Consider the following 20,643-nt stretch of genomic DNA (forward strand, 5'->3'; position numbering starts at 1 on the left):
AAAGCTGTAAGTTTAATGGTTCATCTGTCTGGAGGTATGTAGCAAAGTAATGGGAAGAGATCAGATACAGGTGGAACTAGTTATGCTCGGGGCTGGTTGAAAAAGAAGGGATTACATAATAATCCCATCAGGATGTGGACCAAGACACATTCAGCACCGGCACAGAGACAATGTTTTACAGGGGGTAACGCCTTTATTCAGCCTCATAGCACTTGTGTAAGGGTAGGTGCTTTCAGCCCCATTTTGTAAAAAACAGCAAAACTGAGAGCTTGAGAAGTCAAGTGACATGTCCAAAGTCACAGTAAGCCAACAGCTGCCTCACACTCAGGCCTTTTGGTTGCATTGCCGATCACGGCCCACCTTTATTTTCCATGACCCATTCGTGTGTCACGCTGCAGGACTGGGTATTTCCTTGCAAAGATGAGAATTTCTGTCCATTGTGAGATCAAACTTCAACACCACCAGGAACATGCCATGGGCTGGCTATGCTGCAGAGGTTTACTGTGGCCAGGCAGCATGGCTGGTCAAGGCCTATGCCCCATGGAGCCCAGCTGAGCCACCGTGTACAGGGGGGATGAGAGCAGGCTCCTGGAGCTGTTGCTATGTGGATTTTCCAGACATCACTCCTCACAGGAGGAGGAGGGTGCAGGTGCTGCGGATGCTTCTAGACTTCAGTAGTAGCCATTGACAGTCGCACTCACCCAGACTGGAGCCTTCCCGTATGCTTCCTTGTGGGTTTGGCAATAGTAAGACTAGGCCCACGGGTTGGGTACTTGATTGTCTGCGGTTTAAGGAGCGCAAATAACTTTGGCATCCAAACTGAGTGCCCAGAAAATGATGTTGAAAATTGAGGCCCTCGGGGTAATTGAAACTTGAGGCCCTGTATTTTGCTCCCAGACTCTGTATGTTCCTTTGATAGCCGCTTCCAGAATCAGACCCACCCTTTCCAGAGCACTGCATTGAACAGCCAGAAGAAGCTAGATCAGGGCACAAGGAGAATCTGCGATTGCTGGGAAACCCGTCTGATTGTATCGCATTTCCTTTCTACAGATGCAAGCCCCAGAGTCGGTCCAGGGGAGTCAAAATCAGCGTATTTTCCAGCCATCTCATATACCGCAGCAGAATACCATGGGCTACTTCCTCCAGCCACAGCAACAAAGCCACCATCCGCAGGGTCAGTCCTGCAACTTACAGGACTTGCCTGAAATGCAGCTGCCCTGAAAGCCAGGGCATGAGGAGAAGGTGACGAGTCGCAGCTGCTGTGTTGAGCAGCAGTCAGGGGAAGGACGGCGAAATTCGAGGCGAGAAGGCCCTCCTCATATGCCAGAGGGGTGAGGGTTAGCCCAGAGGGAAACATGGCAGCGTGGAGGAAGGTCCCAGCAGAAGAGCAGGATCGCCAAATGGGTACCTTGTCGATTACCATTTTTATGTATTCAGTCCTTGATGCGGCCCAGCGACAGGATCAATGCAAAGTCTGGATTCATTAAGCACCAGGACCGTTCGACTAAACACAGTTTAATTGTGACCAGCTAGAACTCCCGTTCACGTACATCCTGTTAACATGGGCTATTAAGTGCTAAAAGTATTTGGAAGCTAAAATCAGGATAGTAGGAACTGGTTGTGGTGCTCTTGCCTGCCAAAGCTAATCTGCAAAGGCGGTTAGAGACTTGTTGATCAAAAATGGTTGACTTAGGTAGGAAAATGAGCTCTGAAGTCATATGTGGCTGTTATTGGTCACTAAGCCAGACACAGCACAGCAGGACCATTCCTTTGGACTGCAATAAGGATTTCTAGCTGCAGGCACGTTATTAATCAGGTCAGTTCAAAGATCACTTTGCAACTGAGAAAATATGTTCAATTCAGGACACGGACGCTCCTTTTAAATGTTGCTGAAATTCACTGTGAATTTAAGACCAGTGTTTGGAACACAGAAAACTGTCAGAATCAGCAGGCTCCCAATTAATTATCGTGTACATAATTCGCTTTGTTGTAGTAGGTTCATTGTGGATTTTGTTTTCCTTTTTTCCTATACCTCAATCCCAGAATTAGTTTTTTTCAGATGATTGGATAATGCTGCTAATTTCTGTACCACCACTCTTGCCTAAATTTCGTACTGTTGTTATACCAACTCACGTCACCATTAATAAGATACGTGTGCAGATAAATTTATATGTTTTTATTCCCTGTAGCCAAGTATTTTTCAGGGTGTACCGACAAGGAGTCCTTACATTTTCCACGGGACCTTGCAGTACATGCTTCTTTAGACCTGAAAATCAGATGAAGGCAAACTTTGTGGTTTTGCTAGTTCATGTTTCAATTTGGCAAAGCTGAAATTTATACTAACAATGACCCAGGTGATATTCCAAGCCTATAGGGTTAGCAATAAATTGTATTTTTGTAAATTGTCACTTTTTAACTATATGTTTATATTTATGAACTGACAAAATGTCTATTCCTCAGTGGGTGTATAGTAAAGTGGCCCTACTGTTTGTGTCTTTCCAAAGGAAAATGAATATTTAATTTTTAGATGGTTTTTTTTTTTTAAGTAACTGAGTGTTAGATTTGGGTCATGCTCGATCCCAAACGCTGAAGACAATGTATGCCATTAATACCAGCTCTGAGACAATGCTTGGATACTTCCTTAAAGCAAAAAAAAAAAGCAACGGCAAAGTCATAACATTGTGGCTGGCCTCGGAATAGAGTTTAGGGAAAGGTTATTGTCTAACCTCGATCTAACCTAATCCATCTGCTCTTTCTAGGCCCTTTTGGGACCCCTCCGTCAACATGCGCTCGCGGTGCCAGCCTCTAGTAGTTGAGATGAAACAGATGAGGCTGAACGCATGGTGAGGTCAAGTGGATCCCGGGCCGGCTCCAGGCACCAGCCTGGCAAGCAGGTGCTTGGGGCGGCCACTCCGGAGAGGGGCGGCACGTCCTGCTGTTCGGTGGCAATTCGGCGGACGGTCCCTCACTCCCGCTCGGAGCGAAGGACCTCCCACCAAATTGCCACCGCAGATCACGATCGCGGCTTTTTTTTTTTTTTTTTTGGCTGCTTGGGGCGGCCAAAACCCTGGAGCCGGCCCTGGCCGGATCATAGTGAGTAGTAGAGCTGTGCTCAGCATTGCTTGGAAAAGGTGACTGTAAGTCACCATTGGGCTGCCAAACCTACCAAAGCCGGGCTCACTTTGCGGGAATGCTTTATTTTAAGCCAGCTCCCAAAGGCTGTTCAGGCACCATGGGCTCACCGGGCATAGGGCCACACACTCCCCTCACACCCCAGTCACACCCCTAGGCTGTATAGCAGCCCTGTGCCACAGCAGACTTTCCCGAGGCATCCTCAGCTACATTGCCCTGGTGGCGGCTGCGGTCCAGCCAAGCGCCTGGGTTATGATGTTTCTTTGGCCACTTTAAAAACCATTTCCAAAGAACGTCAAGGTGCATGTTCATTTCCAGGCCTGCCTGGGCGTGTTTGGGCCCCACCCGCACTCGGCTATTGGGCGCCTGCTTGTGAAACTGTGACCGTGGCCGCTGAGCAGAGCCGGGGCTGCGCGTGTTCGAAGCGGGATGCCTGGCTTTGCCTAGGAAGGGTGTGGAGCAACTGGCAGGCTCAGGCTCACCCCGGCGGCAGTCTGGGTGCCCTGCTGCTGGTGGCAATACTTGTTTGCACCTTGCGTGGGGCATTGAGAACCATATTACCCTGTTTCCCCGAAAATAAGACATCCTCCGAAAATAAGGCCTACTTACAGTTTTGCCTCTCGTTGTAATATAAGGCATCCCCCCGATAATAAGACCTCCCCGATAATAAGGCATCCACCGATAATAAGGCATTTTTCATTTCTGAAAAATAAGACATCCCCTGAAAATAAGACCTAGCGCATCTTTGGGAGCAAAAATTAATATAAGACACTGTCTTATTTTCGGGGAAACAGGGTAATTAGGTCTAAACATTTTAGTATTAAAACTCAAGTCACCGTTCGAGTGACTAAGGCTAGGTCTACACTACGGGGGCGGGGGGTCGACCTGAGATACCCAACTTCAGCTACGCTACTAGCGTAGCTGAAGTTGCGTATTTTAGGTCGACTTACCTGACTGTGAGGATGGCGGCGAGTCGACCGCTGCCACTCCCCCGTCAACTCCGCTTCCGCCTCTCGCTGCAGTGGAGTTCCGGCGTCGCTGGCAGAGCGACCGGGGATCAATTTTATCGCTTCTACACTAGACACGATAAATCGATCCCCGATAGATCGATCGCTACCTGCCGATCCGGCGGGTAGTGAAGACGTGCCCTAAGAGGAGAGCAGCACATACTGTTAGGGCAGAGCTCCGTTCCATCAGGCCACACCCTAGTGCTGCACAGCCAACATCAGTCACCAGGGGAGAAGAGACGTGTGTTAGCTGTTTTCATAGCTTGGTTGGAGCCCCGGGTACAATATGCTACTAGGCCATGGTGGTGTATCTAGAAAAGAAGGGAGCTTAACAGTGAGAGGTTGAGGAGGCAACGTCTAACCCCCTAGCTGTACTGTATGACCTGGGGCAAACGCATAGGCTGGAATTGGCAAATGTGCCCATTTTTTTTGGCTGGCTCAGTGAGCGTAACTCAGTTTTTGGCCAAGGCAGCCAGGGTGACGGTTGGGCTTGCACGTTGGGTACCAAAGATTAGCCAGCAAAAAAAAAAGCAACAGAGTCCCTGTGGCACCTTATAGACTAACAGACGTATTGGAGCATAAGCATTTGTAGGTGAATACCCACTTCATCACTCACGAAAGCTCATGCTCCAATACGTCTGTTAGTCTATAACAGGACTCTGTCAGTCCTGTCAGGACTCTGTCAGTTTTTACAGAACCAGACTAACACGGCTACCCCTCTGCTACCAAAAAAAAAAAAATGTTGGTCTTAACATCACTGAGCTCCTGTTTAGAGTGTGTTTACCCACCTCAGCTGCCAGAGGTATAGGAATGGGATTGTCCCTGCCAATTCCTTGTGACTGAAGCGTGTTGTAATGTCAGGGACCATGGCTGGAAAAATGATGTGCAATAGCAACCGCCTTCCCAATGACGGCCTCAAACGTCTACTTGGCAAAGTGTTGTTTGTAGCTGTCTTTTACCTGCAAATACAAGGGGCACCAATTGTGCCCGTGGATGCACTTGGATGATCCATGCTGTGGCCCAAAAATGGCCCCACATGTATAACAGGACGTGCCTCTTGGGAGCCATTGGCCGACACACTTGCACTCGGGGCTACAGGCAATTGTGCAACGTGTGGTACGTAACTAACACTCGCACTGAAGAGAGGGTGTGTTTTGCTTGAGGCCTGCTTAGGGCCTCTAAGAGCCTGGTCGGTACCTGAGTTGCCGCCGTGTATCCATTCCAGGGGTGTGTCATGCTACAGCAAATGTGGCTGAAAAGGCAGATCCTACGGCCGCTTAGCATTAGTGCTTTGGGTCATAGGAACCCTTATGGCTGGGTGCGTTCGCAAACTCCTCAGCAGGGCTCCATGGCTGGTACAGACGGCATGGAGTCCGTAACCTCCGTATCTTCTGCAGGGGCCAGTGGGGCTGAGCCCAGGACTGCCCAAGCAGCTGGCTCCGGGGCCTGCCAGGACAGCCACACCAGCAGTCCCCAGCCGGCTGGGGCAACTGTGATCTGCTGGCCACAAGCGCCTCCCCAGCAGCAGTGCCAGTGCCCCCCACCCCCTCCAAGATTTAATTACAGATATAAGTCATGGACAGGTCACGGGCCATGAATGGTTGTTGATTGGCCGTGACCTGGCCATGACTTTTACTAAAAATACCCGTGATTTAACTGTAGCCTTACTCATGAGGGATGTGTCTTTGGAAAGGAATGGGATTCCACTAACAGTAGCAGTTCGTTCGTTCAACTCTTGATCGATAAAAAGGGCCGGGGGAGGGAGGAACCATTGGCATTCAGGGTCCGGCTCCTCTGAGGCTGGAGGGGTCCTACCCAGTTTGAGGAGAGGTGCACAGTGGTGGATTAGTGGGCCAATTAAGAGGGCCCCCATGAAAAATGGGCACTCCACACACATCCCCCGACCTGCTCCACCAACCTGGCACTCCTGCCTGTCGGGGGAATGGACTAGCTGGCCTGCAGGCAGAAGAGGTGGGGAGGCCCCCCCCCGGCTCTGCCCCCACAAACCCCTAATCCAAGGCTAAGGCTAATTGCACTAAGTGTAGCCCAAGCAGCGTGAGGGCTGGCTGCCCGCCGTGAAATTCCAGCTGCACCCAAACACTCGTCACTCACACGGCTCAGCTACTGTTCGGTTTTTAGCACATGCAGTCTACAGCTACAGGTGCCGGACATGACCCCACCAGCCCCAGTGCAGGCGTACCCTCAGATACATGCTCGACACCCAGGCTGTTTTGCTGCAGCTGAAAGTCATTGGTGCAGCACTCAAGGAACAAACATACACACACCCTAGTTCACAAACTGGTGTAGGGCATGGCCCTTGTACAGGCCCAGCATCAAGGATGTGCCCTTCAGCACCAGTGAGCGTCGTCAGCCTGTAGCTCAGGCTGGCCAATAGCTGTGCGGTGGCACTACCACAGCGTCTGTTGTGGCACTCCTCTTACATTTGCCAAAGGGGGTTGGGGGTTGAAAAAAAATTTTTTTTTAACAAGCTTGTATTTAAACCCCCCACCCCCACTCTGTGCTCAGTACCTGCCCCTACTTTTGTTAAAATGCTACGGTAGCCTTGGCTGACTTCGGTACAGTACTGCCCTTGGAATGTGTTTCAATGAGGCCAAGATATGGACAAAAACGTGTTACAGGAAACTGGCCAGTTAGTTATTATACAGATTAATCACGTTCAAAAAAGCACTAGATAAGTTCATGGAGGATAGATCCACCAACGACTATTAGCCAGGATGGGCAGGGATGATGTCCCTAGCCTCTGTTTGCCAGAAGCTGGGAATGGGCGACGGAGGATGGATCACTTGATGATTACCTGTTCTGTTCATTCCCTCTGGGGCACCTGGCACTGGCCACTGTCGGAAGACAGGACTGGGCTAGATTAACCTTTGGTCTGACCCAGTACGGCCATTTTAACACTTGCTTGTGGGCTTTCGCACGCTCGCGCTTGCTAAAATTAAGGTGGTGGCAGCACAGGTGAACCCCTGTGACTACATCCTTGTAACTGAAACCATCACGATAAACGCCCTACCAGCCTCGGCTCTTTTGAGGCTTGTTTGTTTTTTTTAGCCTGTGTAGACAGGCTTTTGTACCGAAACACGTTGGGCGAGGGGGGCGCTAGCATGTGCTGCAGCCAGTGTGAATGCAAGGTGTGCCTAAAGGCCTGGGCTGGGTTGCCTCAAGTAGCAGCCACACTCGTACGCTGCGCCATCAGAGACAGCCCCACTGCCTGAGCAACCCTTCGAACAGCTGTTTGCCCTTTTTCACATCATTATTAATTTGGCCCCCAAAGCCAATAGTTTAACTGGAAAACAAAGTAAGCCGGCAGGGAAGAAAGACGGGCGAGGGGCTTATGCAAAAGCCAATGTTAAAAAAAAAACAAGGCCCAAAAATTCTCATCCTCACTCTTTGTGCGACTGGGCTGCTGTCTCTGGTTTGGCCTTGTAAACCAGTCAACTCTGCTGCCGGCAGCGGGGGGTAGTGTGAATGAGGCCGGCAGCTGGCACTGGGCTCTCCACTAAGGCACATTGTAGTGCAGAGAAAGCCCAGGTTTTAGAGAGCGCTCTGAGGCCGAATCAATGCAGTTGCCTTTTCATTGTTGCTTATGGAACACAGCGCTGGACAATTGTCCAGCTGAGACTTACATGGCTACTATGTGCAATATGGGCATCCTCTGCCAGCTCGTTGCAGGTGGGAACGGCTGGGAGCTGTGACAATATGGCCTTGAGGATGGCCACTATATGTGGCTGGGGAGAGTGGGGTGGGGAAAGAAAAGAGGCTAAATAGTGGCCCTAGAATGCAGAGTTTGGGACCCTTTTTTGGATTGGCCTTTCAAAAAACATGCACTTTATTAAGAAAAAAAAAAACCCTACCCCTTCTTTCCACTGTCTATCACCCCTGTTAGTGCAATTTGGCTAAGAGAGTCTTGATGTATGTTGACAAGCTCTGGCTAACACTGGCCATGTCACTATGACTCATGTGAAGAGGCTGCTTTCATCAAGGCACATTCTTTCTTGCTGCCTTCAAAGCTCCTCCCAGTTTTCAGACAATCATGAGCGCACCACACTGTTGAGGTCCTTACTCAGGTTTTACTCAGTTTCTGTTCAGTCCTTACTCAGGCAATCTCCTGTCGACGCAACAGGAGCCCAACCTGTGTAAATACTGAATCCAGACCTCAGCCGTTGGCCCTGAGTTCTCTCAAATAAAGCGATCCTATTCAGGTTACCGTTGATTTGTTTACCTCCGTGTTAGCGATGGCCTGTGTTTTTGTGACCTGTTTGGAATTGCCTATTGTCAGCTGGTTTCGGTAAGCGGGTGGGCTTGTCCACTTATAATGGGATGCACATTCTACCAGCTGTAGAGACTGGGATTATTCCTGTCCTTTGGACTGTAGGACCACCACAGAGTGTGTCCAAAGATTGGCGCCAGCTCAGAGCGAGACACCCTAAGTCATAGACATTGTCCAGCTTTTCAGTACACACGTGTATACACATTTGGCCACACAATTCCAGACCTCTGAAAACACAGGCAGCTTTAATTCAAATCTTGCACTTTTAGCATATTTGTACATTATAAGCTAAAGCCTGGTGGTGATAACCAGGCTGGTTTGACAAACACAGTGAAACGTTCTTGTACATATTGTACTATATCCCCTGTAAAAACTTAGACTTGAGTATGAAGATTAGTTTATTTTATATGATGTCAAATATAGATAAATTTATAAATGTTAAAGTATTTTGTAATGGAAAAAAGGAAGTGTCTTATGAAGACAGTTAGATTTTATTGTTGTCTTGCATTACATGTCTCTGCGCAGCTCCATTGGATAGGAGCCGTCGCATCTCGACAAGCTTTAACAGAGTGTACATAGTATTTTGGAAGAAAATAAAAGTATACTTTTAAGACCTCTTACACGTGTGCTTTGCTTGGTACTTAGAAACTCCAGTTGGACTGTGCTGTAAGTCTTGATCGGGGCCGTGGAATGTGGCTTACGAACACCGCAACTGGCTCATCATATATAATTGGCCACACAAAAGCAACTGTGGTGGGTGGCTCACAACACAGGCTGGGCCTGTTGGGTGTAGAGCCCAGAAGCTGTGGGGAACCTCACGAATGGAGGATAGCAGAAAGACAGACCTTGCCTGGTTGGGAAAGAAGGGAGGAGCGACAAACCCCTTTGGGAGAAGGACGAGGATGGGGTAGTGGGGGAAAAAAGAGAGAAGTTAACAGGATTCCCAGCCCTCAACTTTAGAGGATCATACATTGGGATAAATCAATCCCGGGATTAGAAATCTGGTCTCCTCTTTGACTGCAATGTTCCTTGTTCTCCCAGCTTTCGCTTGTTTCTATCTCTACCTAGTGGCATTGACAGCGGGAGGCTGGTTTCTTGTGCCAGTTTAGTCCTGTGTTTTGGTTATTGGTTTGGCAAAGACTCTGTAAAAATGGACTCTGCTTATAGTGTCTGAACTGGATCTGCTGCCTGTAACTGCTAAAATCCACATGGCACTGGGAGTGCTAGGGTGATCAGATGTTCCAATATTAGGGGCTTTGTCTTATATACGCACCTATACCCTCCACACCCTGGGGAGAAAAAAGGGTCCAGAATTTTCACACTCGCTCTCTAGTCATCCTAGGAAGTACATACCATCCATGCACTGGCTTCCTGTTTTTCTCAAGATTGCGGGGATAACATTTAAACCCCAAATGGTCTGGGACTTGTCTAGCCTCTCCTTGCATTCCATCCACTGAGTGGTTTTTAGCTCTCAGTTCCAGGGGACACAACATTCTCAGACGACTGAAGGCACAGCCTTCTCAATTAGGGTCCCACCTTTGGAAAGTTTCATTTCCTTCATTAAGGTCCTGAACTTTGCAATCTTTGCACACCCACAATTCCCATTTCCTGCAAAAAGGTAAGGCTGCCTTTTGCAAAAGCCAGTAGTTCACTGCAGCATTCCCTGTTACTACAGTAAATTAGAGAGATTCTGATTTTAGTAAGTATTAAGGATGGGATTGGCCTTTGTGATCCTGAAGGCACTTTTGACAATCCCATGCTGGTTAAACATTACAGTAAACCTGGAGCTCATTGAAAAGGGAACACCATGTCTCCAAAGCAGATTTTTTTTCTTAAGTGAAACAAGTTTATTGATATCTCATTACTTACAGTACTTTTACTGCATACAGTACATTGTATAAAAAGCCAACGTGCCGGCACATAAACATGTTTTGCATTCTTGGTGATATAACTGTAGCAAAAAGACAAAATATCTTTTTTCTCTGGAAATAAACTGGAATAATTCTGTTAAGAAACTCTTTTATTCAAATAACAATTACAATTAAATATAAGAATTTTGTATAGTACAACTGGATGGAGGCTCTTTTATTAATGTAAATAAACATATCCATTTCTTAGTTGCCATGCTGGCAAACTACTAAAAAGATCAGTATGTTATGGCCAATCTACCAGTACTGAACAATTACTGTGTTGGATGGAGTGAACCTTAAATGATTTTTAGTACCAGATGACTGAGCTCACCCCTAACTTCCTAGAAAACATTAAAGTGCTTGTCTTTTTCAAACAATTACAATATTGGGTCCTGCTCTTCCTTCAATCTGTAAACGTAACACCCATTGATTTTAGTGGGAGCGCCACAGTGAATTTGCCATTCCCAGCTGTAACTGTTAAAAGGTCACCACTGTGTCCGGAACTGCGGTCAATCCTGCCACAGTTCTGACTGTGCTGCTGGGTGGGTGAAAAAAAACAACCACCCCTAATGGGCCTTTTTAGTTCCCTTGCCTCAGGGGCACACTACCTTTTTGTTAGCCATTCCCTTGGATTGGTAGTATGGCTTTTCTTCATTCATTTTAGAAAGACATTTTATATGCCCAGTAAGAGTGCATGAGGGAGGGAGGGAGGATTAGTCAGATCATTCTGATCGGTAAAAGATTGTCAGTTACTGAGAGCAGGTCAGGACGTAATGGGGTAACTATGTGATTGTATCGTCTTTAAAGTCATGCTGATGTTTTCACATACAATCCAATTTAAGAAATGAAAATGAATTTAAAAACATTATTAGCAAACCTGATCCAGATAAACTTCCCCCAAAATCAATGCCAGTTTTATCTTGGATACAATATACATTCCCTCCGCCAAAAAAAAAAAAAAAAAAAAAGCGCAGGGAACTTTTTTTCATGAAAACGTCTGGCCATGTTGTTTTGTGTGTGTGTGGATTACGGGGCCCTCCCTAGGGCAAAAATCACCTCTCTAGCTGCCGGCCCTTATAAAAGTTACTGAAGGTTCCAACGGGAAGTTCCTTCTAGGCAGTGGTTGAGTAGGTTCTGCAACTGCCTGGATCTTTGCCAAAAACTCTGCTCAGTCCAATACTCATCTATATGCGGCAACTGAGCTTATTCAAAAGAAACCAGGGGGTGTGCAGTCTCCCACAGTATCCTAACCCAGGAGTGTGGGTTACTCTCTGCATCACCACAGAGAATGTTAAAGGGGTCAAAGCTCCCAAGTGCAGATATGCCTGCCTGCTAACTCTGCTAGAGCACTTGTAAGTAGAGTGGTTAGCCCAGCTATTATTCCTTTGTCACCTTAGAGTAGGGAACCCCACAGCAGAGAGTCAATGGGGAGGAGAAGGGTTTTGCCTCCAATTAAGTTTCTATATATTTTGTTAGCCAGGCCATCTCCACAACGAGTGGGGTAGGAAAGGGACACAAAAGGAGACAGAGGGCCAGATTCTAAACTCACTCAGCACAGTGTGAAGCACGATTCTCTCCCTTGACCTCCTGCAAACACTCACCCATGTGCTTCAAATCCTATACTTGAATACTTGGTACTAAATATTAAGGGTGTTCCAGATCAGGACTAAGAACTGGTGAGAGAGGGATCAGAAGCTGGTCTGTAGCCTCCAAGCACCTGGAGTTTCATGTGCAGTTGCTCTAGTGGGAAGAGCTCAACTCCTTGCCACCTACAGAAAGATGATTTCCTCGAGGCGGCTTTGCCCTGCAAGGCTGACCCATCAATCACGACTATCTACAGCTCACATGGCACAGAAGGTCAAGGCAATTTTTTTCTGGACCAGAACACGGGTGTATAAAGGAATGACAAAAATAGACATTACATTTTCTTTGTTCAAAAATCTATAAACAAACAAACAACTAAAAAGAATCTCTTAGGATAATAAAAAATAAATGAATGATTGTACCCCTAACTTTTAGTTTTAAACAGATTTTACATATATGCTGGTCATTCTGTGTATAAACATATGTGTGATAATTATACTATAGACGCAGGTACAGAATGGATATATAATTGGTAATTGGCTTTCTGTATGGTCCTTTTGACTAATATTAATAGAAAGTGCATGACATTTGTAAAAGTGCCTATTTTTGCATAACAGCCATTTAATATCATGTCCACTACATTTTGCAGACTTCTTTAACACCTTCTTCCTGCATATAATTCAACCTGCATCTAACTCTTTTTATAACTTGTTTCCCCACCCACCACAAAAATTCAATAAGCCTTTAACTTCTCTCGCTTGGCAAATACGCCATACTTGTTAACCCACAATGAAGTCTGAAATTAAAAACATATGGCTTGATGCTGCTCAGCCTTTTTCACAAGTCGTTGCATTGTCTTCAATGGGGTTGCTTGCATCTGTTTACTCACGTGAGTAAAGGTTTGCCTGATCAATCAAGCCCTTGCCTAGAACATCAAAAGTTACCTGCTTTTTGTTTTTAAAACAGTGTAAATATGCAATGAAAACAATTAGTAAACAGAGATATACAGATCCATGCAGTAGTATCCTTCTCTGCCTTAGAAATATACATGTGAAACGAAATAGGCTTTTCACACTTCAATCCATAATATACAAATCAAAATTATATAACCTCAAGCTACGTTTAAGATTCTAAAGTAAGCTGCCTAATTTCACTTGCTGTATATATTATTATCCAATTTCTTTAATTATTCCTTCAGTTGAGATCAATTTACATTAATTCCTGAGATTAGGAAGAAATGGTTTTACACATTCATTGATTCTGACCAGGAACAAACCATGCCTCCTTGGCAACAGTTAACTTTCCTCCCTCTCACAATGACAGAATTTCAGCATTGTTTTGCAATGTAAAGCCAAGTTCAGAAATCTTAGTTTTGTTTCTACTCCATGTAAGCAACATGGAAAAAGCACCTACTATTGGTACCACCTCCTGTCCTAATTCTTTACAAACAACACACACCTTATAAAAACAGTGCTGCTTTGCAGTGAAAGATTGTAATTCATGCCTTAGAAATATGCATTTTAAGCAGTTTACCACTTAACAACATTTGCAGCTTATCATTTTTGTAAAAATACAAGGTTTTCTCCCCCACCCCCTTTTCTTCCAGCCCACTTTAATGCACGCTACATAGCAGTCGAGTCAACAATTTCTCTCAGTAACATGAGCAGAGCTTGCCTCAAAGGATCTTTACAATAAGGAGATGGCTCCTCTGTTGATGAGGACTCCAAAAAGTTGCTTTTTTTCCTGCTGGCGTGTTAAAAAACCTGACTTTCAGACTCCGAAGGATTTTGTTGCTGCTATTTGTCCTGATGGATATACCCAATCACAGTGGTAATAATCCAAAAGGGAAGACCAATGGCAAAAGACTAACAATTACACGCTTGAGCTTAGATTCAAAGGTAACAAAGCAGCATCTGCTGCAGCAGGTTAGTCACTTGGCTTAGCAGTCCTAATTCAACTGATTAGGAGGTGGCTATGATGGTTACTATTGGGTTTTGAGAGAACACTCAACAAAATCATGTCTTTCTCCAACACGCACCAGATGAGCGCGCTATCCCTCCCCTGCCTGCAAGTGGATACAGACAAAATTTAAGTGCTTTACATCACATCCTAATTCCTTATACTGAAAAAGGGATTAGGCATTGTCTGCCCGTTTCCTTGCAACTCCAACAAGTACACTGGAATACATTTGATTGGAAGTTGCACCTTTTGATGATCCGTCCCCAGCTTTCTCACCCTTGTGCAACAGGAGAGCCACAAAAGTATCAGTGAACTCCCACATTCTTGCATCTCAGGGATACAGCATGTTGGCGGGAAGGGGTAACCTACTCATCTGGGTTGATGCAGGAAACCATGGAGTCAGATGGGAAATTACTCAGATGGAAATCATACCCGAGCTGCAAAATCTGGGTCCCCAAAATTCCAGGGCGTACAGATCCAGTGTAGAAATGGCGCCATTTGGGAAATCAGGATTCTGGTCTGAATTTTGCATAGATTCAGGCCCAGCTCTGACACCAGCTATTCACTAGAAGCCAGTGGGGTCTGATAAAGAAAAGATTAACACTACAGTACAGAAACAAGTAAAAGAATGGAAACCTCCTTCTTTATCAACAATGCTCCCAAGATCATCAAGGCTACCAGTCCGAAAACTCTTATTCCCCTTAGTACTGCAGCTTTTGCCCTGGGTTGGTGTGAGTTTACATGCAGATTTAGAAATGGTTACTTAGAAATTAAACCAGCCTGAAAGTAAAACACTTAGATGTCAAGTACTACTTATAACAGAAGATGGCAGAAAATCATCATATTCATCACAACAATGAACAGTAAATCAAGTACGTAACCAGTAATAGTAGTCATACAGAAAGTTTTGCAATAGTGCCCTCTACGGGTCGCATTTAGTATTTTTAGTAATATTGCATATTTTGTATAATATGGTAAAAATGCCGTTTACTTTTCTGTCCTTTTTGAACTATACTGAAATTTCTGAACAACACAAAGATGTGATTGTGCTTCAAAGTGTTTTTAATTACTTCAAAACATATTGTTATCTGGTAGTTAAAGCTAAATCCTCAAATCTCATTCTCAATATAAACAATGCTCACTTTCCATAGCAATGGACTTTGTGTTACATAGGGTGCAAAGGTGAAAAACAACTATACTCTGGTTCTCGCTTTTAATTGTGAAGTTTTAGCATTTTCTACCTTGGCTTTTATGTCTAGAGGTTTCTCAAAAAATCTCACCAAAGCTGGTTCATTTAACAAGGATGCCAGGATCTGCTCAAAGGCAAAAGACCATTCGTGGTCGTCTCTGCGAGGGCTTTGTACATTCCTGCGCTCAGTCTGTTGGGATGCACTGTCTTTCTTCGGAGCGTTCTGGCTGTCCATGCTGGATTCTGCTGCAGAAGCTGGGCTTTTGGCTGGTGAAGTGGGGCTTTGTAGTCTTCTCCCAACTTCTTCCATCTTCAGCAAGAGGCTGGTGACAGTCGCTATAGCCCAATATAACAACTCCTCTTCAGGGTCCCCGTGGAACAGGTTGTATAAAGTCTTTGAGAACTGGATGAACTGGAACTAGGGAGAGTTAAGGAGGAGACTATTCAGAGAACATCAACTCAAAGCCCTAGCAACAGGCTTTTCTTTCTAGCTAGTATTCTTTATTTCCACCATAATTTCTCATGGAAAAGCATCCTCTAAAAGCACAATGACCATTTCCCCCTTTGAAATATGCCTAACCTTACCCAGAAGGGAGAATGGACCATTATTACATCCATCAAAGAGATACTTGCAGCTGTTTTGTAATGGCACTAAAGTCATTCCTATAAATGGTTCCTAACGGGTAAGTGATTGCCCAGACACTCTTCCAGAATCAAACAAAGGGTCTTAGTCAGAAAAAGACTCATCTTTTTTCCCCCTTCCATCGATGCCTTAATACATAAGAACCAGGCTGAGTGTTATAAATAGGAACTAAGGTCACGTTCAGAGAACTCTTGCAAACACTTAGTCAAATAACAGAGCATAAGCTATCGGGGAAATGGAATGAAGATGGCAAGATTGGTCTTGCGTCTCAGACAAGGATTAAACACAGGGCTTCTGTTGCCCTGTGCCCCCTCCCGCCATTAAGTATAACCCCGCATGGCCTGCTCATCTTATGCTACCTGCAAAAGTAACCTGAACAAGAAAAACAGTCTGTATGAAACTCTCAGACAAGTGAGAAATACTCGTATAAACCTTTGGAAAATGCATGTGCACAACTCAGCTCACAGGATTGTCCTTAACTGAAGAGAAACTTTATGGAGGTTCCCCCGCTTCTGGTGTGTTTGCTACTGCAATATTTAGAGTTCTGTATCAGGAACAACAGATGAACCCTAACAAGAACTTCTGTCATGATTAAAGTCTTGATTATGGACTGCAGCTGTTCTAAGAATCAATAGCGATGATTTACTATGATTGGTGCTTAGTACATTGCTTTTTCTGGGGCAGTGGTTTTACAGGAGACCCGAATGAACAGCTCGCTACCTGTAATGGACCCTTATGGTGGAATTTTCAGAAGTGCCCTTCAAGCGATTTGTTCTCCTGAGGGCTTCTCCTTATACAAAATTTGTACCATTTAACTATAGTGGTTCAGTATGAGATATGCATTCATGCTAGGGGCTGTACTGGAATAACTATTGGCAAAAAAATCATACACCTAATTGACACAGTTATGCTGGTACAGACACCACATGTCGACCAGGCCTAAGTTACTTAGACATAGTGCCCTTAATGAATACTAGAGGCAATGAAAACATTCAGCCAGGATTATAACAGTTTAGAAAGACGGTCTAGTGGTTAAAGTATAGGACTCAAAGTGAAGTGACCCTATGAACACACTGCATTTTAGCTATTATGCTGATCTCAAGGATAGATAAAGTGAAAAACTAGACTGACACAGGAGTCAGAGAGACAGTTTTACCTGGTTCATTCTAGGCAAATCCTTAATATTTTCTTCTTTTTTAAGAAGTTCATCTTGCCATTGCTTCAGATAGGCCTGAATATCAATCTTCTCTTTACCTGCTTGAGAGAAAAGAATATTTCAGAACTAACAGATCTCGGACATATTCCAGGTAGGAACATCTTCTGCTAAGAAGTCACATGTGTCCTGGAACATTTGGCTTATATTTTCTTTTGGACATGATCATCATATATTAAAGGAAAGAAATATAACCAGTGCACAAGGTTTCCTATACAGAACTAGGAAAACACACAGGCTGAGATTTAGGCCAAGGTTCAGGTGAGAAGCAGAGTCAGGGCTAGGGTTCACGTTCAGATCTGACAATGTCAGTGAGATATTCTCACAAGATTTTGGCACAAGACAATGGAAATCTTGTGAATTTCCACGATCTTAAAATGGTACAGATATCCTGAGGTCAATTTTCCTTGTGAGATTTTGGCTATCTGCCAGCCAAGCTTGGGATCCAATTGCAGGGGCAGATTTTGATCTGAGAATTCAAATCCAACTTCTCTCCAAAGCCTTTATGGAGTTCAGGTTAGAAGTACCAGTTTTGGCCCATAAGGTGGACAGTATTTTTTCGAAGTGTCAAGATGCTATGTTTCCCCGTGAACTTAAACAATGTCTAGTCTGAAAATTACTTGACCACACAATCTGTATCAATTCAGTAATAAATGTTCTTGGTTTTTCTAAAACATGAATTAAACCATGGAAAGGGGAAGGGAATCATATGTCGTCTCAGCTGGTAATAGACACAGAAGTTTCTCCTCCAGGTTATCAGTTCAAATCTACACCAGATCAGACAGAAATGACAAAAAGTCAAAAGGTGAATGTTAGTGAGTTATGTGAAATGAGCTGGTACCTTCAGTCAAGTTCTTACTCAACAGTCTTAATCAGACCAAGGATGGAGTGGGCATAGAGATGAATATAACCCCTACCTGTGACCTGCCCTGAGTAAGCCCAACAATACAAAGAGATTAGACATTAATACTATCATGCAGCAGCAGCCATGCTGCCGAGATGCTCCATTTCCTCTCCACACATGTGCCCGGTTTCTCTCTCCCAAAAGCAACACTGGGCCACCGAGTGTCTGACTTCGCTGATCAAGATTCTTTACCTTTTTCTGGGCTTCTCTTCAAAGCATCAGCTTCCTGACTATCCACAGGAGAGGAAACTATAGTTGAAGAGAAAAAAAAAAGAAAAAAAAAAGAGTATTTGGTGTTTCACTGAAGAAAAAAAATCTGCTTTGGAGGCATGGTGTTCCCTTTCCATTGAGCTCCAGGTTTACTGTAATGTTTAACCAGCATGGGATTTTTATGGGATTTGGTGTTTCTTTCACAGATCGAGTTTAGACTGTGTTTCCCTTTATCAAAATTCCCTTCCTCAAGAAGGATATTTAAGACACATGCTTGCTTGTATATTGAACTCAGTTGTGACAGAAAAGCAGCTATATGGACGCACCGAAGAGCAAGAGATGCCAACCGTACTGCAGACCTAGCTAGAGACTGCAAAAGGAACCAGAGTCGGCTGCATAGTCTCAGATTCTCCCTATTACCTCTCTGCCCCCAGGTGTTCAAGACTGGTGGAGGCTGGTGGAATGTTTACTGCCGATATTGTACTGCTGCTGTGGATCTAAACCTCTCACACTCAGCTTCTGAAGGAGAAAAGGGAAGTCAACTCCAAGGAAGAGAAATGACGGAGTTTCCTAAAGGAAATGCGCTGTATAGATCCCCAGCAATTTGGACTCACCTCTTTTTGCATGGGACTTCAGAAATGGAGAAGTGAAACCTCAAGAAGATTATGGATTTAAATGTTAAACTCCTTGGGGCAGTGAGTCTTCCTTTGTTTCTGAGCACAGTGATAAGCATGCAGTCAGCAGTTAAACAAAAAGAAAACCTGACGACGATTAGGCTTCTGGTGTGCTGAGACCACTACCTATCATGCTGACCAGTATTTTCTCATTGTTCCTTGTGTTTTCCCATCTGTCTGTATCTACCCGCTGTCTCCTGTCTTAAGACTGTAAGCTCCTTGGGTCTTTTTGTTCTGTGTGTTTGTACAGCACCCACCTCCATATCCCATGACTGGGGCTCCTAGATGCTACCATAATACAAATAAACAAACACATGAAATGATAACTAAGTACTGCTTATTGTGGTATTCCACAGAATCTAGCCATTGACCAACTTTTCAACCTGAGGCAACACACAGTGATACAGAAAAACCAACTCTGAGAAGAGAGTAGGTGGATATTTGTGGAGAACTTCTGCACTGCCTTGTGGGATATAGATGATCTTCAAGGGTGGGGCTTTTGTAAAGGATTCGTGTCATCGGGGGGTACATTTTACATAAGCATTCTTTGGGGGCAGGAATTGTGTCTTCGTAGGCATTAACACAGCACCTCTCACAACAGGCCCCAGTCCTGATTAGGGTGGCTGAGCTCTGAATATCACTAATTCTTTGTAATAAAACCACGCTTGCTGGGGCTTACCATTGAGTTGACTGAAATGAATCAGCTCTTCTTTTGAAAGATCATCACCTTTGGAAGGGCTTAGAGATTCCACTTCAGTAAAAGCTGCAGGAAAAATTAGTGCAATCAATCGAAAGCGGACGTAGTGGTACCTGGGCCATCAACATACTGGAAAGGGCAACATAGTGACAGCCAAGAAACTTTCTTATGGTCTCTCAGTACTACATGAACTAAAGGAGGGGGTGGGGGAGGAAAAAATAAGGAAATAACAGTAAAGAGAAAAGACTATAGAACATTTAGCACACTTTCCAAGTGCTTGGAGATGAAATTCCTCAGTACAAACACTACTGCTGGACAAAGTTGTACTCAAAACTAATGGCACCAAAATGCGCAGCAAACAGCCATTAGTAAAGGTTTCTGAAAGAACTGGGAAACAAAACATTTTTTATTAATAATAAACTGCACTGATTTAGGCCCTGATACTGCAACAGAATCAGTGCAGGTGGATCCTCACCAGAGTCAGCCGGGCTCCATACAGGTGGAGGGATCCAGCCCTCTAGAGATCGGCAGATTTCAGTGGGGCCTGCCTGTGCAGACCCATTTGCAGGTTCAGCGCTTAGTACTTTTTGGCTGAGGATTTCAAAGTGCTTTAGAAACATAAGTGAGGAAAATTCACAATCCCCGTGAGGTTAAGGGAATTGCCCAAGATCTGGCAGAGCTGGTGAAAGAAACCTGATTACTTGACTCCCAGACTGGTGGTTAAGCGCCCAAAACATCCCACCTTTCCTCAGAACATTTTCCACATTAAGGCCCACATTTAGCAAAGCATTTAAGCATGTTCTTAACTTTAAACACATGCTTTAGCTCCACTGAAGTTAAGACAATTAAGCATGTGCTTAAGTACTTTGCTGAACAGGGGCCTTAGGGATTGGGTCTGCAACTCAGTGAAGTTAATGGAAAGACTCCCATAGATTTCTGTAGGCTTTGGATTAGGTCTTTAGTGAACAAATGTCTCTACAAAAAGGTGCATCTTTAGATGTATGGTGACCTCCCTTCCTAGACTTCACTTGGGCTTTATCACTTGGATTAAATACAGTTTCAAGTCCTACAGTTTTACATCACCTCTGAAATCAAACCAGATTTTGCATTTTTCCATGTCATCTCTGTCCAGCCTTTCATGGCAAAATACTGACAAGTCAATACGAGCTGAGATGCAAATTTAGTAGCAAAATCAGTGGCTGAAAATAATGACGTGAGGCTTCTGAAGAGCAG

The 20,643-nt window shown here is 44.7% G+C and overlaps 2 protein-coding genes across 4 annotated transcripts in view; one reads left to right on the forward strand and one right to left on the reverse strand.

The window, feature by feature from the left end:
• Positions 1 to 2,179, forward strand: part of PASD1 (PAS domain containing repressor 1) — a 47,252-nt gene extending 45,073 nt beyond the window's left edge. For both annotated transcript variants that reach the window (XM_034782522.1, XM_034782524.1), the window contains one exon: positions 1,051 to 2,179. In XM_034782522.1, the coding sequence (XP_034638413.1) occupies positions 1,051 to 1,221 (171 nt within the window). In that variant the 3' untranslated portion in view covers positions 1,222 to 2,179. The remainder of the gene's footprint in view (positions 1 to 1,050) is intronic.
• Positions 2,180 to 10,250: 8,071 nt separating this feature from the next.
• Positions 10,251 to 20,643, reverse strand: part of TBC1D8B (TBC1 domain family member 8B) — a 61,918-nt gene continuing 51,525 nt past the window's right edge. Inside the window, exons 18-21 of one of the 2 annotated variants that reach the window (XM_034780981.1) lie at positions 19,393 to 19,476; positions 18,022 to 18,078; positions 16,869 to 16,966; positions 10,251 to 15,487 (exon numbers count right to left, since the gene is read on the reverse strand). In XM_034780981.1, coding sequence (XP_034636872.1) covers positions 15,074 to 15,487; positions 16,869 to 16,966; positions 18,022 to 18,078; positions 19,393 to 19,476 — 653 coding nt within the window. In that variant the 3' untranslated portion in view covers positions 10,251 to 15,073. Of the gene's footprint in view, positions 15,488 to 16,868; positions 16,970 to 18,021; positions 18,079 to 19,392; positions 19,477 to 20,643 lie in introns of both variants that reach the window. The other variant, XM_034780980.1, reaches the window with a different exon arrangement.

This window comes from Trachemys scripta, chromosome 9 (assembly GCF_013100865.1).
Source record: "Trachemys scripta elegans isolate TJP31775 chromosome 9, CAS_Tse_1.0, whole genome shotgun sequence".
NCBI classification, from domain to species: domain Eukaryota; kingdom Metazoa; phylum Chordata; order Testudines; family Emydidae; genus Trachemys; species Trachemys scripta.